Source organism: Pollachius pollachius, assembly GCF_949987615.1.
Source record: "Pollachius pollachius genome assembly, chromosome: 14".
NCBI lineage: Eukaryota > Metazoa > Chordata > Actinopteri > Gadiformes > Gadidae > Pollachius > Pollachius pollachius.
This window is the reverse complement of record NC_136947.1, coordinates 10,660,470-10,679,983: the sequence shown is the minus strand read 5'-3', so window position 1 is coordinate 10,679,983 and position 19,514 is coordinate 10,660,470. Positions and strand designations below refer to the sequence as shown.

The following is a 19,514-nucleotide window of genomic DNA, read 5'->3' as shown; positions in this document are numbered from 1 at the left end:
TGGTTCGCTATCTCGGGATATTGGGCAATATCCCATGATTGAAATCTCCAACTTGGGACAAGCTGATATTGAGCTGAAGTCCAGGGCTCATGGGCAATTTGGGAACTTACTCAAAAAGGAAAGGTTTCCAAACATGAGGAAATTTGCTACCTCTTTGACTGCATTATTTGGTTCTACTTATTTCTGCCAGTCTGCCTTTTACCACATGAAGATTATTAGGTCGAAATACCGTTCCACCACGACTGATGGTCATTTGGAAGCCTGTTTAAGACTAGCAACCAACAGCTACTGTCCGGACTATGCAACCCTGGCTGACTCCATTCAGTGCAAGTCATCAGAGTATGTACTCAGTACAATAATAATAATAATAATAATAAATAAATAAATATATGTTTAGCATTTTTTAATGTAGGTAGATCATTTTGACCCACTCATTCTGAAAGTAGCTCGCAAGCCGAAAAAATGTGGCCACCCCTGTTTCACTGGCCATTCTGCTGACCAATACCCCCTGTATTTGTGTTAGTCAAATGCGGACAGTTTTCCTGTGATTGAGTGTGTTTGCCTCAGGTTGGTGAGGCTGGTCTCAAACAATAATCCCGTCTTCACTAGGACAGTGCCCTCAATTTAAATGTAAGTGAAGGAGATAAGAAAGGAACCATTGAAGTCCCTTTCCTTCGCTTTGGAGAATCCTAACAGCTATCATCATAGCTAACACTAGACCCTGGTGTCAGACCCTCTGGCGGCGTGGCCCTGAAGGTTTGGGGTCTGGGGGCGTGGCCCTAAAGGTTTGGGGTCTGGGGGCGTGGCCCTGAAGGTTTGGGGTCTGGGGGCGTGGCCCTGAAGGTTTGATGGCTGGGGGCGTGTCCCTGAAGGTTTGGGGTCTGGGGGCGTAGCCCTGAAGGTTTGATGGCTGGGGGCGTGTCCTTGAAGGTTTGACCTGTGAGCTTGGCCCTGAAGGTTTGGGGTCTGGGGGTGTGGCCCTAAAGGGCTGGAGGTGTGGCCCTGAAGGTTTGAGGGCTGGGGGTGTGGCCCTGAAGGTTTGGGGGCTGGGGGCGTGGCCGTGTGGGTTGACCTGTGTCGCCCCCTGTGGTCAAAGTGGGACAGAACCTTCTAGAGACCTCCTTTCGATCTCCATACCTGGGCCATATTGGAGCACTCCAAGATGTTGGGTGTTCTGTTTGGTCGCTAGGCAGTTCTGGGTGACGTTTGTGTACATATGATATTAGTGTTACAGTTTTTCTCAGTCGCTTTAGTACATTTCTCGAATCATCCTCAATATTTGCAAAACAGTAAATGCATTTCTCAAAACAATTTGTACAAATAACAAAACACCATGCATTACCTGCAAAAGCCAGTCTCTTTCTCAAAATCCTTAGCCTGGCTATACCCATGCTGCCTTGCGTGCGATTTCATTTCGCGCTGCTCGGCAGCCTGGATTCTATGGATCCGATTTTTGCTTGAGATAGGGAACCAATCACAGAACAGGGAGGGACGACGAGACGATGGCGATGTCAATGCGACACACCCATCGTCTTCTTCCTCATCGAATTTATGTCGCTCTACATACGTCATCTGGTATAATTGATATGATTGGCTGTGAGCTACGTACAGCCTCATATGATAGACATTTGTAGCCCCAATTAACGGCTCCGGGCAATCGTAAACCACGCCTCAAATACGAGAAAATTAATGTGTGGTTCCCAGACCTCTTCTCAATGCAGATTGAGATGAGGTCTGGAGTTAGCCAGGCTACAAAATCCTTCGTAAATTCGTAAGTTCGTAAATAGTAGTTTGTAAATATCAGTGTCAATGAACATGTCGGTGCCATCAGAATGACAAGTCCTTGTGTCATTGTGTACGGATTAAACAGTCAAATTGCTTAGTCCGGTTGTCAACACATAACAGTGTACTCTGGAGGTATGTTCTGATGTAAACTATTACTAAACTTTTGAAGACAATTTTTGTAAATTGTAAGTTACACCTTAGTGTATGTGGGAGGTTGATTGCAAGTGACTGGACAAGATTCACATTTACGCTTTGACTGTTTGTACTGTAATTTGTTGACAGACCATGTCATTGCTAGAAATGTGAACAAAGGACAATCTCCTTAGGGTAAACTGTACATGCATTGCTGTAGGAATTACAGTGCAGTCTTCCTACACCTCCTGACGTTCCTGTCTGTTGGGCCACAAATTCTCATTCTCACGCAGCCTCACTCCTCTTCCTCTTCTCTCTGGCTGTTGACCCCGTACAATTCCTTTTCTTTCCACTGTCAGACAATGTAACATTGTGTTGTGCTCCAGCTATATCTATACTTGCCAGTTCATGGTTCATGAGATGCATCTTTGAGCTATTTCAGTAAACTGGTTGATTGTTGGTTGATCTAACACTTCACAGATTTCCCTTCTTTAGAGAAAGTCAAGATTCACCTGGTAGCAATTTACCAATTCAGGACAGATTTAAAAAAGAAAAGTATAATGGAAATGTGTAGAAATATGCTTGACATAGGACAACTTGTTCAACCATTTTGCATGTAAAGACTTATGCAATGAACTAATGCCTAAATGTTGCAGGGGTGAGACTATTAAATAGAGACCCATTACAATACATTTTGATCAACATGACATAAGCAATTGATAATGTAGGAAAGAGCAGAGAACTATACATAATCATTTGCATGAATGTACCAAAGCATTTGCAACTTGTTCAAAGAAATGAGAAACTGCTTTTTTGATGTGCACAAGTGACACAATGATGTGAAGATTGAACAGGTAGTTTTGAGAATTTCAATTCTGATCTGAGAAATGTACCAGAGACTGAAAAAAAATGTAATATTGAAAAAATGAGTATTACACAACAAGATGATAAGACACAAACCATGAACAGTTAACACCCAGAGTCTGGTTGTTTTGGTCTTGGGACTTTTATTTTGAACGCATAAAATGTCAGCCAGTGGTCCGCTGCTTCCTGTCCAGCAAAAGCTCTTTAATCAAGGGACTACACAAGAGGAGCAGTTTGATTCATCTCACCAGGAACTCTAAGGCACAAGGTCACTGAAACACACAGCGTCAGGAACAGGGTCAGAACACACACACACACACACACACACACACACACACACACACACACACACACACACACACACACACACACACACACACACACACACACACACACACACACACACACAACCTTGGGGTGAACAGATTGTATAATAATGACATTGACAGCACTAACATTGATAAGTCATAATAACAGCATGTTACACAGGTCCTAATGACTCGTGATGAACCCCCCCGTTGTCTCGGAGCCCCCCGGGGATGGCGTGACCTGAGGACCCGGCCTTGACCCTCTGCTGCCTGGGCCAACCCCCCCCCCCGCAGCCAACGCTTCCTGATGACATCACGGTGGGAGCAGCCGTAACCCGGGGAGACCGCACTCCACCGCGCCCACCATCCCGAGGTGACGATCAGGAACAGGCCCAGTGCTCCCAGTACCACGGGCGCTGGGTTCGTGTGTTAGCACGCGACGCCAGACACGCTGCGTTTTGCGCAACGTGTCTGGCGTCTAGCAGCTAGCCATCATAAAACATTGCCATGGTTGAGACTGAACCCCCGGCTAACCCTTGTCTTAGAGCTAACCCTCCTCTCTGAGCTAACCATCGTCTCTGAGCTAACCCTCCTCTCTGAGCTAACCCTCCTCTCTGAGCTAACCCTTGTCTTAGAGCTAACCCTCCTCTCTGAGCTAACCCTCGAGCTAACCCTTGTCTCTGAGCTAACCCTCATCTCTGAGCTAAGCCTTTTGTTATAGCTAACCCTCGAGCTAACCCCCGTCTAACCCTTCAGTGTCAGAGTGAACTCTCGTCTCTGAGCTAACCCTCCTCTCCGAGCTAACCCTCGAGCTTACCCTTGTCCCTGAGCTAACCCTCAAGCTGACCCTCGTCTCTGAGCAAACCCTCATCTCTGAGCTAAGCCTTTTGTCATAGCTAACCCTCGAGCTAACCCCCGGCTAACCCTTCAGTGTCAGAGCTAACTCTCGTCTCTGGCTTAGCTCAGGAGGTAGAGCAGTTGCCTTGTAACCGAAAGGTCGCTAGTTCGATCCCCAGCTCCTCCTTGCTGATTGTTGATGTGTCCCTGAGCAAGACACTTAACCCTAACTGCTCCTGACGAGCTGGCTGTCGCCTTGCATGGTTGACTCTGCCGTCGGTGTGTCAATGTGTATATTAACCGATGTAAGTCGCTTTGGATAAAAGCGTCTGCTAAATGCCCTAATTGTAATTGTCTCTGAGCTAACCCTCGAGGCTCGAGCTAACCCTCCTCTCAGAGCTAACCCTCGTCTTGGTGCTAACCATCAAGCTAACCCTCTCACGCTAGCATTCAGACGTTCACCAACAGGTGACGAACAACAAAGGCTGTGATGGCAGAACTGTAATGTATTCCAATATCCATACTATCTGTACTTACTATACTTAGTTTGAGTACATAGGGTGTTCCAATTAAGATCGGGCCAAAGGTGTACTGAAAGGACCCGGATGGTGTACTCAAAACGGTCAAACCGCTGGGTGTGGATCGATGCACACTTTACGGTCCAAACCGCTGGGTGTGGATCGATGCACACTTTTCGTACTCAACGGCAGCCATCTTAGCTACATAGCGGAAGAGGCGAGGCCAGGCTGAGGCAGCGTTGGTGCATTTTCCATATAGCCTGCATTAATGGTGTCATTTTGTAGCTTTTTATAGCTGCTAGGCGTAAAGGGTTCACCGTTCAAAGCGGGATGTTTATTGTGGGGGAAGAGCCAAGGCGGCAGTTGCGATCGTAATTTCCGGTTAGTGTACCACAGAGTATTCGATTTGGAACAACACTGACATCTGAAAATCTGAACACAGCACTGTTTCTCACTGTTCTACTAGCATAGCATTCGTGTGATTCGCTACACTAGCTCCCTGCTAGCGTAGCTGAGCGGACGGCAGGCTAGGAACATAAGATGGAAACTCAAAACATAAAAGATGAATGATCTTCAGACATTGAAACAAGGGGATTAAGATGGAACTTTTTTTACAATCATTTTTACAAGGTTTTCGTTTGCTGAAATGTGATCGTATTAAAAATCACACAGAGAACAGAAACTGTTCTACAGATTTGGCCGAGAAACACTTAACCTCCGCATTCCCTTACTGTCATCATCCTCGTGTTCATGTAGCAACGCTCACCCTGTCACGTCATCACAAAGCCTCTGAGCCAACACCACTATAGTGTTGCTCTACAAGTTGGCTACAGGTTAACACTTGAGCGAGAGTTTATCATTGGCTGGACCGAGGCACCGCTAACAAACATCTGGGGAACATTGCGGATCTTAAAGAACGCTTGATGCTTTTACTTTGTGGTGAGCAGTGAGATACCCCAAGCAACACATTCATATATTAGACCAAACAATCAAACAATTAAAAATATAAGAAAACAGTAACTCCGGGGGTGATCCAAAACGTTGTCTTGCTCAGCAAGTCAGTGTAGCTTTGGGTGTTATGTATTGAATATATATATATATATATTCCCATATGTTGATAATACCTGGTCAGTTAACACACTGGAATGAAGCCCCAAATTAGGATCCAGAAGAACCGCTGCAAGGTCATTATTCTCGTTAGCGAACTCGTTATGTGAGTCAGTGCTTGTTAGCTAACTACTTATGAGTTGGTGTTTTAGCTAATTAGTTAGCCGAGTTGGTGCTTGCTAACTAGCTTGTTGGCCTAACTTGACGGTTGTGTTAGGCTTTCTTTGCAGCTGCTTAGCCCTAAAATGAACCGCGCGTCTCTTTGGTTGAGCCCAGGTTCTTTACACCGCCCCCTAGCTGGGCAGAGGCCAGAATATATTTTTTGCAATTGCCATTAAAAAAGTAAAAGTAGCAAATTACTATTTTGAGCAAGAAGAGATAGGATAAGAATAGAGCTCTTTCTTTGGGAGAATATACTTTCTGTTTTGTCTGTCATCAGTGTACATATTTACAAGTTGTATTGGATCCCTCAGTAAATGTATGAATTACTTTGTTTCAACAGTCCTTAAAGGCTTCCTTTCTACCTATTTCACGTTCATACCTTAAACATAATTTATTATCTATGATATTTATCTTTTCATTCGCTCAATTTTCCCTTATCTGTGTTTTTACAACAAATGATCAAATCAAGAGTAAAATAAAGTATGAACTTTGTTGGAAAAGTCAGTGACTCTGCTCCGGAAGAGGAGGGGGGGAGAATGATGCTTGTGATGATCACAGTTGTTGTGTCTTCCTCAGTCCGTCCTCGCTGAGATCATACCTGGACCACAAACGGGGAGTAGAACCAAGTTGTGAGACAGACGCCCTAAAATGCCCTTTGAATCAAAATCGACAGCTTTTCCTTTCTTTCTATAACATGTTGTACGTATGCTTGTATAACTTCACGTACCACTGGGTCCAACCCTTGGCGATGTCCTCATAGGTCAGATCCACCAGAACCTGGAGAGAACACACCAATCGTTCATCACCTCTAGGTCAACAGCTACCTCAGCTACTTTGTGTGTGTGTGTGTGTGTGTGTGTGTGTGTGTGTGTGTGTGTGTGTGTGTGTGTGTGTGGCTCCTCTTACTTTTCCCAGAAGGCCCTTGTGTTTGGAGAGAAGCCCGCCTCCATTCTTCACCGCCACGTCCAGAGTCCTCCTGTGAAGCTCCACCATGGAGACACTGAACTCAAACCTGGGGGGGGGAAACAGGGGAGGGGGGAGGAGAGAGGGACACGTTTACTAATAGTAGATAGGAGCCAGCTGTATAATTACAATCAGTTTATCATGAATCAAGTTGTGATTGTGCCACCGTTCATCCTATATACAAGCTATATCTATACCCTCTATATCTATACCATACCACCCATATCTATACCAGCTACAGTATATCTCTGCCAGCTATATCTATACCATACCACCTATATCTCCAGCCCCTGTATCTCTGTGCGTGGCGGGGGTCTGACTCACGTCTGGTCGTACACCGGGGCCAGGTTCTTCTTCTGGGTCGGGGTTTTCCTCCGCCCCGACCGCCGCTTGTCTGGCAGGAGGTACAGACGGACATAGGGGTCCGAGCCGTGGTCCGTGAAGGCTATCAGGTTCCTTAGCAACAGGAGGAGAGAACACAGTCAGGTTCCTTAGCAACAGGAGGAGAGAACACAGTCAGGTTCTTTAGCAACAGGAGGAGAGAACACAGTCAGGTTCTTTAGCAACAGGAGGAGAGAACACAGTCAGGTTCATTTGCAACAGGAGGAGAGAACACAGGTTCATTAGCAACAGGAGAGAGACCAATACCAGGTTCCTTAGCAACAGGAGGAGAGAATACAATCAGGTTCCTTAGCAACAGGAGGAGAGAACACAGTCAGGTTCATTAGCAACAGGAGGAGAGAACACAGTCAGGTTCATTAGCAACAGGAGAGAGACCAATACCAGGTTCCTTAGCAACAGGAGGAGAGAACACTATCAGGTTCCTTAGCAACAGGAGGAGAGAACACAGTCAGGTTCATTAGCAACAGGAGAGAGACCAATACCAGGTTCCTTAGCAACAGGAGAGAGACCAATACCATGTTCCTTAGCAACAGGAGGAGAGAACACTATCAGGTTCCTTAGCAACAGGAGGAGAGAACACTATCAGGTTCCTTAGCAACAGGAGAGAGACCACTATCAGGAGGAGCAACAGAATTCTCCTGTTGCTAAGGAACCCATGTTGCTATGGAACCAGCAACAGTAACAGAAATTATCACAGTCAAGTTAAACTTTATCATAAGGAACATGTCACAGAGAGATTAAAGAAACACAGACGAAAAATGACAAATAAACAACAACCAAGTTATGAAGCAGAGAGGCAGACGGGCAGACAGACAGACAGACAGGTAGTTAGGTAGGTAGGTAGGTAGGCAGGCAGGCAGACAGACAGACAGGCGGGCAAACAGGCAGACAGGTATACCTGCAGGAGTGGACCACCACCATCAGCTTGTTCCTCTGGGAGCTGTGTCGCACCGTCAGCTGGATCTCCCCGAGAGGAACATGAGGACCACTCCCACTGGGGGTGGAGAGATAGATCAAAGTGAAATTAGTGTTGAATGATGAGCTACATTAAAACTCCCCTGTTGAAGAAGAAGATTATGAACGGGTCGGCAACTAAGTTTGGCCTCGGGCCAATTTTTTTTCCAGCCAGTAGGTGGCGGGGCAGAACATTATCAAAGGCTAGTTCAAGGAATTGATTAATGAAAGTGCATCTGGAACTGCGACGCAGGCCTGTCAGCTGGTTTATTCATATGCCTACCAAGAACTAGATGACTCTTAAAAGACGTACATATAAACAAGTGTATGCCCTAATCACGTAAATGTCATGCCTGATCAAGTTGGTTAGAGGTGTTGCTGCACTGTCTCCACAGAGACAATGCAGCGATATCATCATGAGCAGTTCTAACTGGAGAGAAAGTGAAATCCGCGAGCTGTTGATCATGTGAGAGAAGGTGATGCAGTCGTATTAAACAGACGTTGAAAGATGGTGCGATCTATGAGAGAGATGCAGAGGAACTGTCCTTACGAGGCTTTTGTCAGGATAAAAAACCCTAACCCGTCCCTAACCCAAAAGTGGTCAGCAAAATAAAGAATATGTTGGCGTTTTTGCACTTGTAAATAGTTACTCGCGTTTGTAGCCTACACTCAGACGTGAACTCATTCTTGCATGCGGGTGTCTTCATTCATAAAAAAATAAAAACATTTGGGAATATGCAACGTATTCTAAAGAGGTCTAGACTCCGTGCGCAGCCCCGCCATCTCCAGTGAACCAAGAAAGCCCGCACCGTGACGAACGGGGGATTTTACCCCCTCGGTTTTACACAGGAAACTTGAGATAAGACGTAAGGGCGTGCCAAGCCTCGAGTGAACCGGCATGGCAGTGTAAAAAGGCCTTATGCTGGAGAGAGGGCAGTAGTGGGCACCTAAAAAAGCAGCCAACTGCTCTTAAAACACTTCACACAACACAACACAACACAACACACACACACACACCACGGCGGGTGCTGATTGACTGCGCGCACACATGCATACGCACATATACACACACCATGGCAGGTGCTGACTGACTACGCACACACACAAACCTCCGTTCCTAGCCTACTCACCGTTAGAAGAGCTGTAGGCGAAGTAGCCTCATCAGAGACTCTACTTGCGTTAAACAGCAAAGTCTCGGAGCTTGGCTTCTTAAATCTTTTGTGGACTTTTGTCAACAGCTCCTGCCTTTCTCTGCGTGCAGTATCACACAGAAATACGTAATGTCGGGTCGCCATGGTTGTTATATATATTATGTATATAGGCCATAGAGAGGGGTTCCGTTTCATTTAATATTGCACAGTTTCCAATAACTCCCGCTCAGGCCCTCGCAGCTTACGCGTGACCGTGACGAGTGTGTCTCTAACCTTCCGGGAGTAGTAGCAGGATTTGATGCATTTAAATTCAAAAACGGTTGTGAAAGAAAAAAAAGTTCACTGTATCCGGCCCTTTACATTTAAGCGAACAGATATAGATATTCTATATTCAAAAAAAAAAAAGAAATACACCCCCGGGGGCTCTGGGGGGTCCGTGGGGTCCCGGGGGGGGGGGGTACCTACTTGTGCAGCTGGTGCAGCCTCTGCTGCAGCTCCTGCACGGCGTAGGGGTTGGAGATGTCCGAGGCGATGCTGGGGGTGGGCTCCTTGCCCCCCGCCCCCCCGGCCAGGTACGGGTGGGAGCCCGAGATGGCCAGGTTAGAGCTGCTCCGGCCCACCTCCCCCAGACCGCCTCCTGCTGCTCGTCCTCCCGGGACCTCGTCCAGGACCCCCGGCGGGGGGTCGCCCCGCTGGGGGGAGGTGGGGCCCATGGCGGGGCTGCTCGCGCTGCCCTTCCCGCCCTGGACCGAGTAGGGGGCGGAGTCGTCCGGGGAGGGGGCGGTCCTGTCCAGGGAGAGCACCTGGGGGGAGGAGGCGGGAGGGGAGTGGTCAACACCCCGAAACTGAAAAACCTACTCTGAGGACGCCCCTCTCCTCTTGGGAGAGAGATAGAGAGAGAGAGAGAGAGACAGTGGAGAGAGACGGGAGAGTGAAGAGAGAGAGACGGGAGAGAAGAGAGAGAGAGAGGACAGTGGCGAGAGACGGGAGAGTGAAGAGAGAGACAGGAGAGGAGAGAGAGAGGACAGTGGAGAGAAACGGGAGAGTGAAGAGAGACAGTGGAGAGAGACGGGAGAGTGAAGAGAGAGAGACGGGAGAGAAGAGAGAGAGAGGACAGTGGAGAGAGACGGGAGAGTGAAGAGAGACGGGAGAGGAGAGAGAGAGAGAGGACAGTGGAGAGAAACGGGAGAGTGAAGAGAGACAGTGGAGAGAGACGGGAGAGAGAGACAGTGGAGAGAGACGGGAGTGAAGAGAGAGAGAGGACAGTGGAGAGAGTCGGGAGAGTGAAGAGAGACAGTGGAGAGAGACGGGAGAGAAGAGAGAGAGAGACAGTGGAGAGAGACGGGAGAGTGAAGAGAGAGAGACAGTGGAGAGAGACGGGAGAGTGAAGAGAGAGACGGGAGAGAAGAGAGAGAGAGAGGACAGTGGAGAGAGACAGGAGAGTGAAGAGAGACAGTGGAGAGAGACGGGAGAGTGAAGAGAGAGAGAGGACAGGGGAGAGAGACGGGAGAGTGAAGAGAGAGACAGTGGAGAGAGACAGGAGAGTGAAGAGAGAGAGACAGTGGAGAGAGAGAGGACAGTGGAGAGAGACGGGAGAGTGAAGAGAGAGAGAGACAGGGCAAAGAGGGACAGTATCACAGGGTAGCTGGTGGGAATGTAACCTGCAATCCCTTCAAGGCCCCTGTGGTAATTGAGTGAACATTGCATTAAAGAGTCATGGCTGAAGCTGGACCTCTGAGGACCCGGGTCAGCTGTGGTCCGTGGCCTAACGAGGTCTGTGGCCTAACGAGGTCTTTGTCCTAACGAGGTCTGTGGCCTAAATAGGTGTGTGGCCTAATGGGGTCTGTGGCCTAACGAGGTCTTTGGCCTAACGAGGTGCTGCCGTACCCGGAGCGCGGCCTTCATGCGGACGCTGCAGCCGGGCCCCGGGTTCTTGAGCGGGAATGCCTCGTTCAGGGTCATCTCTGGCGCAGCCAGCAGCCTGCTCAGCGGCAGAACCAGCGTGCCCAGAGAACAGCTGTGCTTCTCATCCATCACCTGGAGAACGAGACAGTACAAAGAGGGCTCATGAAGAACACATGGAGAACAAGTGGAGAACAGTTGGAGAAGGCGGAGAACAGGTGGAGAACAGGTGGAGAAGAGGTGGAGAACAGGTGGACAGGAGAACAGGTGAAGTGGAGAACGCGGAGAACAGGAGAACAGGTGGAGAACACGGAGAACAGGTGGAGAACAGGAGAACAGGTGGAGAACAGGTGAAGAGGAAAACAGTTGGTGAACAGGAGAACAGGTGGACAGGAGAACAGGTGGAGAATTCTCCACACACGTTCTCCACACATGGAGAACGGGTGGAGAATAAATGGCAGGTGAACAGGCAGGTGGCAGGTGAACAGGTGGAGAACACGTAGAGAACAGGTGGAGAACCGTACCTCCACCTCCAGCTCCTGGGCCCGCGGGTTGTGGATGAGGAAGGTGAAGGCCTCCTCCCACACTGGGCTGTTGGTCTTGTATCGGGTCTGGGGCCACGAGAGGTCAGGGGTCAGAGGTCAATGTTATACGGTTTAGCAGTAAAACAAAGTCTAAGTTTGTATTATGTTGTTTAGAGAGTAACTAGGAATAATCTGGATTGGTTTCAGGAATCCTGCTACATTTTGTTTACAGCCATAACTAATGAAGACTGCCAAGAGTCTAACCATTGTAACATTAAAGGTACAGTATTAACCATGCTTACATTAAAGGTACATTATGAACCATGCTAACATTAAAGGTACATTATGAACCATGCTCACATTAAAAGGTACAATATGAACCATGCTCACATTAAGGGTACAATATGAACCATGCTCACATTAAAGGTACAGTATGAACCACGCTAACATTAAAAGTACAGTACGAACCATGCTCACATTAAAGGTACAATATGAACCATGCTAACATTAAAGGTACAGTATGAACCATGCTAACAAACTAAACATGTTGCTTATTGCACCTTTAAGTAGCAGTCGTAACTGATGGGTGGCATAGGGAGTGTGGGCAGGGCTCACCTTGCTGTTGAAGGATTTATGTCCCACTCTGAACTGGATGAAAGGGTTGGGGTCACTGCTCACCTTCTTACCCGACTGTTAACGACAAGAGTAGCTTCAAACACCAGCAGGGGACATCAAAGTGCCATACCATTAACATGGTAGGGGTGTCCAGGGCCATACTATTACCATGGTAGGGGTGTACAGGACCATACCATTACCATGGTAGGGGACATCACAGGACCATACTATTACCATGGTAGGGGTGTACATATACCTTTACCATGGTAGGGGTGTACATATACCATTACCATGGTAGGGGTTTACATATACCTTTACCATGGTATGGGGTGTACATGACCATACAATTACCATGGTAGGGGTGTACATGACCATACTATTACCATGGTTGGGGTGTACAGGGCCTTACCATTACCATGGTAGGGGTGTAGAGGACCATACCATTATGATGGTAGGGGATATCACAGGACCATACCATTACCATGGTAGGGGTATGTATCATTCGTAACAGTAACTAAACATGTGTTCATGTATTATTCATAACAGTAACTTAACATGTGTTCATGTATTATTCATAACAGTAACTTAACATGTGTTCATGTATTATTCATAACAGTAACTTAACATGTGTTCATGTATCATTCATAACAGTAACTTAACATGTGTTAATGTTATATTTATAACAGTAACTTAACATGTGTTCATGTATTATTCATAATAGTAACTTAGCATGTTTTTATACGTTTATAATCTGCTGCAGGTCTGACAACAGTAGCCACATTTTTCCCGTAGATATATATTTTATATATTTGCCTGGTTTAATGACCCAATTTTCACATTCAAGAATCTTCGACATGCCCCAATTGTTAGGTTACGGTGGGTAGAGGTTGAGTAAGTATGTTTAAGTATGATGTTCAGGGTAGAAGCAGATGGAAGCCTTAACCCAGCAGGACAGAGATGAGGTCGGTCCCTCAGAAACATGACAGCATGACAGAGTTTAGTCCACAGACAGGGTTTAGTTTGATTGGTGGGTTTGGTTAATGATCAACAAAGCACACACCTGCCCGTCTCCCTCCCTGCCTGTCTACCTTTCTGTACGCCTGTCTCTCTGTCTCTTCAGCTGTCTCCCTCTCTGCTTGTCTATCTTTCTATACACCCGTCTCTCTGCGTGTCTCTCTGTCTTCCTTTTTCTCCACCTGTCTCCCTCCCTGCGAGTCTCCCTGTCTCTTGACTCTGTCTTCTTGTCTCTCAACCTGTCTCCCTCTCTGCCTGTCTATCCTTCTTTATGCTTGTTTGTCTCTCTGTCGCGGTCTCTTCCTGCTTGTGTCTCCACTCCTGTCTGCTCGTCTATCTCTGTCTGCCTGTCTGTCTGTCTGTCTGTCCGTGTGTTGTGTTGTGGTCGTCATGGTTACCTTGATGGCTTTACTCAGAGAGGCCCTCTTCAGCCCCTCCTGGTTGAACTCTAACGGGTTGCGCTTTGATCACACGCACACGTACACACGTACACGCACGCACACACACAACACACACACACAGACGGCAGGTTAATAGGGAACGGGAGGGTGTGCACCGTGGAGGAGGATGAGGAGGAGGATGAGGAAGAGGAACAACATAAACAACAACAATCACAGAGAACGGGACAGGGGGGTTAGGGGGTTAATCAGACACCTCCGACCCCAGAGGACACAGACAGGAAGTCCACCATGATTAGACACTGGGCTGGGAAGCTCTGCCATCTCATTGTTCCTCCAATCACAGGCAGTTACGTCTTTAAAGTGCATTCAGGCATCTGGGAACAACCCGAGATACCAGATACCTAGCAACAGGTTGCCATGTTAGCAACCGCTTGCCATGGTAGCAACTGGTTGTCATGGTAGCAACCGGTTACATGGTAGCAACTGGTTGTCATGGTAGCAACCGGTTGCATGGTAGCAACTGGTTGTCATGGTAGCAACCGGTTGCATGGTAGCAACTCATCGCCAGTTAGGAACATTTCGTTAGATAGCAGCTCGTTGCTAGGTAGCAACTCATCGCCAGGTAGCAGCTCGTTGCTAGGTACAAATGGGTATTAGAGCGGTTCTCCAGTTGCAGTTTTGTTCTTCAGACCACGGTGGGGCGGGTTGAGCCGCAGCCCTGAGCCCCGCCTGTAGAGGGCACTGCTGCACCGGAGCTCACTGGGTTCTCACCCAACATTGGAATCAGATTGAGATGGCATTGCTCCACACCAGCCATAACTCATTATTGAAGTGAAACAATATTTGAGTACATTTATTATATATTTTCTAGGCTAAAATGAAAGTTTAAAATCGTTAACAAAAATAAAGCATAAAAGGTTTTTCTAAAACACCAAGGGAAAGTTTGGATGCTGACATCATCTTGGTTTGTCCCTGTATCAAACGTCCTCTCGTCCTGTTATTGACGGACCGCTGGTCCCACAGTAACAGAGTTGAAATGATACAAACCAGTTCCTGGCCAAACTATCATGAACATGTTCGCTAACCTCAAGCTGTTAGCCGTTAGCCGACATCAAACTTCAACCCATGATCTAACCTCTGTTAGCCGCAAGGCTACCTGAAGCTGTGAGCCTGAGGTCCGACCGGTGTGTTCGGACCGAGTCGGGGACGCCACACTGTGCTCATCCAGCCACACGCCATGCCCCCCCCTCGCCCGCAGTGAAGCTAACAAGCACACAACCACGCACTAAAACAAGCTCACAATCACGCGCAAATACAACCAAAACAGGCACACAGAAACCAGCCGACAGATGAGCGGGGAGCGAGCGCAGGCCGCAGCAGAGAAAGCAGAGAGAGCGACTCACGAACAGAGTCCGATACAGGGAGGACGTGTTCTCACAGAAGACCAGACCAGCGTCCCGCCGCTCCTTCAAGAACCCAGAGCCCAAGTTCCCCTCAAAGACGCTCTTCAGGAGGAGAGGAGGAGCAGGAGGAGAAGGAGGAGCAGGAGGAAAACAGAGAGAGGAAGGAAGCTGAATAGAGACGACTGAAGAAGACCAGAAACCTTTGAATCTCCTTTTTTAACTCTTAGAATGTGGAATGTTGTCATTATATGATGGTTATTTTATAGATTAATATTATGTCACCTCTCTGCCTGTAGCTATGGACAGAAGAGCAGGGTGTGCGGCAGAGTGTACAGACGACAGAAGTGAAGCAGACAGAGGCAGAGCTAGCGCACGGCTAACGTGAAGGTAATATTGCATGCTAACATTAATGTTGTACCGAACTAATTTGGGCTAACATCATAATATTAAGTTGGCGCCTGGTTAACATGATGGTAATAAATAGTACATTTAGGCTAGTAAAAGCTGATGCAGGCCAAAATGAGGCTAATAACAACCTAGTTTGGGCTACTACAAGGCCAATAATGAGCTTGTTTTTGCTCCCATGAGGCTACTTCTTGTCGTGGCCGACAGGGAGTCTATGGGCGACAGCAGCTGGCTGAACCCCATCCTGTGTGCCCCCACTGGCTCCTCCTCCTGAGGCCCGTTAGACATCCGACCTGGTGTCTTTGGGGAACAACTGCAGTAGAACCCTAGTACGGCTGCTGAGGCTAGCTTTGTGCCAGCCCTTAGCTTGTGAACCCTGGTAACTCTGAACTTTACCTTTGACACGCTGCCAATATGTCAACTTAAACCTTTGAGGAACCGATAGTATAAAAATATAATATAATATAATATAAACGTGCAGCTATCTTTGACAAATTAGTAGAGATAAACTAGAGATAATAGTTCAACCTACACGTTATTTTGACACACTATCAAAATATAATCCCATAAAAGTTCTCCAATCCGATGGACTTTACTGATTGCAGCGTGATTGGTCCAGACTCAGCAGGGGCGGGACTTCTGGAATCTAACAGGAAGTGATGTCATTGACAGTGATGTTTGAGGGTGAACTGGTTCCAGCCGGGTCTTACCGGGAGGTTGCGCGCCGAGTCCAGGAACACCACCAGCACGGCGGAGGAGGGGCCGTCGTTGGCCTGGCCGCGGCCAGCCTTGATGGCCGCCAGCGCCTAGCAACACGGGTCACGGTGAGGTCACACGCGCTACAAACACTCAACACATTGAATAGGAGGCGGGTGGAGGGAGGAAGGGTGGAGGTGACGGAGGTGGTGGTAGTGAGGATGGTAGTGGGGGTGGTGTAGGTGGTGGTGGTGATATTGGATGTGATAGAGGTGCTGCTGTGGTGGAGGTGGTGATGGTGGTTGAGGTGGTGGTGATAGTTGATGTGGAAGTAGAGGCGGTGGTGGTGGAGGTGGTGCTAGCCATGAGGTGGTGTACCTGGTCCAGGTGGTCGGGGGTGGAGCCAGGAGACAGGTACTCCAACTTCAGGTGTAGTTGCCCCGTGGGCACTTCCTCCAGATCAAACCACTGCGCCGCAAAGCATTGTGGGAAAATACCTCAGTCACAACCAGGGTCCACGGACAGACAGACAGATAGAGACAGACAGACAGACCGGACCAACCTTACCTCTTCCACTTTCTTCTCCTTCTCTAACTCTGCCATGTCGATCATCAAACTACAAATGCGACAAAACACGATCAATAATCAATAGACAATGAACCGATCAATGCATCCCACTTTTCTCACTGTCCTGATATTTTATATTAAAATGTTCCTTCAAATAACTTTGATTCAGACAGCTTTAATGTATCTGGACTGTCTAACCCCTACCTTCTCCTTAATGACCTGTCTCTGTACTGTCTAACCCCTACCTTCTCCTTAATGACCTGTCTCTGTACTGTCTAACCCCTACCTGCTCCTTAATGACCTGTCTCTGTACTGTCTAACCCCTACCTGCTCCTTAATGACCTGTCTCTGTACTGTCTAACCCCTACCTGCTCCTTAATGACCTGTCTCTGTACTGTCTAACCCCTACCTTCTCCTTAATGACCTGTCTCTGTACTGTCTAACCCCTACCTGCTTCTTAATGACCTGTCTCTGTACTGTCTAACCCCTACCTGCTCCTTAATGACCTGTCTCTGTACTGTCTAACCCCTATCTGCTCCTTAATGACCTGTCTCTGTACTGTCTAACCCCTACCTGCTCATTAATGACCTGTCTCTGTACTGTCTAACCCCTACCTGCTCATTAATGACCTGTCTCTGTACTGTCTAACCCCTACCTGCTCCTTAATGACCTGTCTCTGTACTGTCTAACCCCTACCTGCTCCTTAATGACCTGTCTCTGTACTTTCTTGCTAGACTCATGACAGATGTTAGACAGGAAGTGATGTTGGACAGGAAGTGATGTTACCGTCCCAGGAAGTCATCTTTATCTGTGTCTTCGTCAAAGACTTCGATATCCAGCTGCTTGACGGTTTGATCATACAACAACACCTGGATGGAGAGGGAGGAGTTAACGATATACCTGAAAGGAGGGGGAGGAGTTGAAGCTACACCTGGAGGGAGCAGGAGGAGTTAACGATACACCTGGAGGGAGGGGAGGAGTTAAAGCTACACCTGGAGGGAGCAGGAGGAGTTAACGATACACCTGGAGGGAGCGGGAGGAGTTAACGATACACCTGAAGGGAGGGGGAGGAGTTGAAGCTACACCTGGAGGGAGGGGAGGAGTTTAAGCTACACCTGGAGGGAGGGGGATTAGTAAACGATACACCTGGAGGGAGGGGGAGGAGTTAAGGATACACCTGGAGGGAGGGGGAGGAGTTAAGGATACACCTGGAGGGAGGGGGAGGGGTTAAGGATACACCTGGAGGGAGGGGGAGGGGTTAAGGATACACCTGGAGGGAGGGGGAGGAGTTCACGATACACCTGGAGGGAGGGGGAGGAGTTAAATACACATGGAATGGGCTAATGACACACCTGAAGGCAGAAGGGTCAAGACTCAGGGTTCAAGTGTGTAAAGAATGAAGGCAGTAAGCAATCCCTTTAGGTATGTGTGTGTATGGTGCCGGGGTTGTGGGTTTACGTCTCTCCATGAGGGTTGTGGGTTCGAATTCCTCCATAGATTTGAATCCCTTCAGGGGTGTGTGTGTGTGTGTGTGTGTGTGTGTGTGTGTGTGTGTGTGTGTGTGTGTGTGTGTGTGTGTGTGTGTGTGTGTGTTGTGTGTGTGTGTGCGCGCGCGCAGTACTGGGGTTGTGTGTCTGGTCCCTCCAGGTGTGTGTGCGGTGCTGGGGTTGTGTGTCTGGTCCCTCCAGGTGTGTGTGCGGTGCTGGGGTTGTGGGTCTGGGTCCCTCCAGGTGTGTTTGCGGTGCTGGGGTTGTGTGTCCCCTACCTCGTAGACCTCGTTCCACTTGGGGTGCACCGTCTCGTGGATCACCTTGCTCTGGAACTGCTCGTTGCCCATCCTGACCACGCAGTAGGGGTCCGACTTCCCCTTGATCAGACCCCCCAGGAACTTATCCTTCCCCACCAGGTCCCGGGCCTCCAGGAGGTGGATCCGCAACACCGCCTGCACAAACACAAACACACACACACATTTATATTTGTATGCACACACACATATTCAAACATTCACAAATCCCCAAATATATTCACATATACACGATGTGTGTGTGGTGTGTGTGTGTGTGTGTGTGTGTGTGTGTGTGTGTGTGTGTGTGTGTGTGTGTGTGTGTGTTTGTGTGTTTGTGTGTACCTGGGGGAGGGGGAGGAAGCGGAGCTGGGCCAGCTGGTCGTCACCCACCAGAGGGATGGTGAGGCGGTTGGGGAGAACGAGGTAACCCATAGATGATGTCCTGGATGATAGAGTCACATAGACCACTAGAGTGAGAGAGAGAGAGAGAGAGACTTCATTAGACATTCACATTGATTGGATACTTGGAGCTAACCTACACTAGTCTAGTTGTACTGTCGTGTAGTTTAGTTTAGTGTAGTAGTGTAGTTTAGTGTTGTGTAGATTAGTGTAGTTTAGTGTAGCAGTGCCGTAGTGTAGTAGTTAGGTTTGTGTAGTTTAGAGTAGCTCCAGTGAGCTGCACTCTGCCCTCTCACCACCGGGGGGCAGCATTGCCCAGCAATACTCAGCAGAATGGGTGGCTCACAATCCTCTCTCTCTCTCTCTCTCTCTCTCTCTCATCTCTCTCTCTCTCTCTCTCTCTCTCTCTCTCTCTCTCTCTCTCTCTCTCTCTCTCTCTCTCTCTCTCTCTCTCTCTCTCTCTCTCTCCTCTCTCTCTCTCCTCTTCTCTCCTCTCTCTCTCTCTCTCTCTCTCTCTCTCTCTCTCTCTCTCTCTCTCTCTCTCCGTTGAAGGCATTTCCCAGCATTCCCTGGGAGGGGCGGTGGCAGCTGATTGGACGAGGAGATCAGAGGATGTGTG

General features: G+C 48.3%; 1 protein-coding gene across 1 annotated transcript in view; it reads right to left on the bottom strand.

Annotated features, from left to right (window-relative positions):
- Positions 1-2,927: 2,927 nt before the first annotated feature.
- Positions 2,928-19,514, bottom strand: part of esyt2a (extended synaptotagmin-like protein 2a) — a 31,447-nt gene continuing 14,860 nt past the window's right edge. Inside the window, 18 exon segments of the mRNA XM_079751364.1 lie at positions 2,928-6,311; positions 6,441-6,490; positions 6,620-6,725; positions 7,001-7,132; positions 7,977-8,072; positions 9,649-9,986; positions 11,071-11,220; positions 11,610-11,696; positions 12,225-12,299; positions 13,637-13,699; positions 15,043-15,144; positions 16,158-16,253; positions 16,522-16,611; positions 16,711-16,759; positions 17,497-17,579; positions 18,476-18,652; positions 18,839-18,925; positions 18,927-18,963. Of these exon segments, the coding sequence (XP_079607490.1) occupies positions 6,266-6,311; positions 6,441-6,490; positions 6,620-6,725; positions 7,001-7,132; positions 7,977-8,072; positions 9,649-9,986; positions 11,071-11,220; positions 11,610-11,696; positions 12,225-12,299; positions 13,637-13,699; positions 15,043-15,144; positions 16,158-16,253; positions 16,522-16,611; positions 16,711-16,759; positions 17,497-17,579; positions 18,476-18,652; positions 18,839-18,925; positions 18,927-18,963 (1,864 nt within the window). The 3' untranslated portion in view covers positions 2,928-6,265.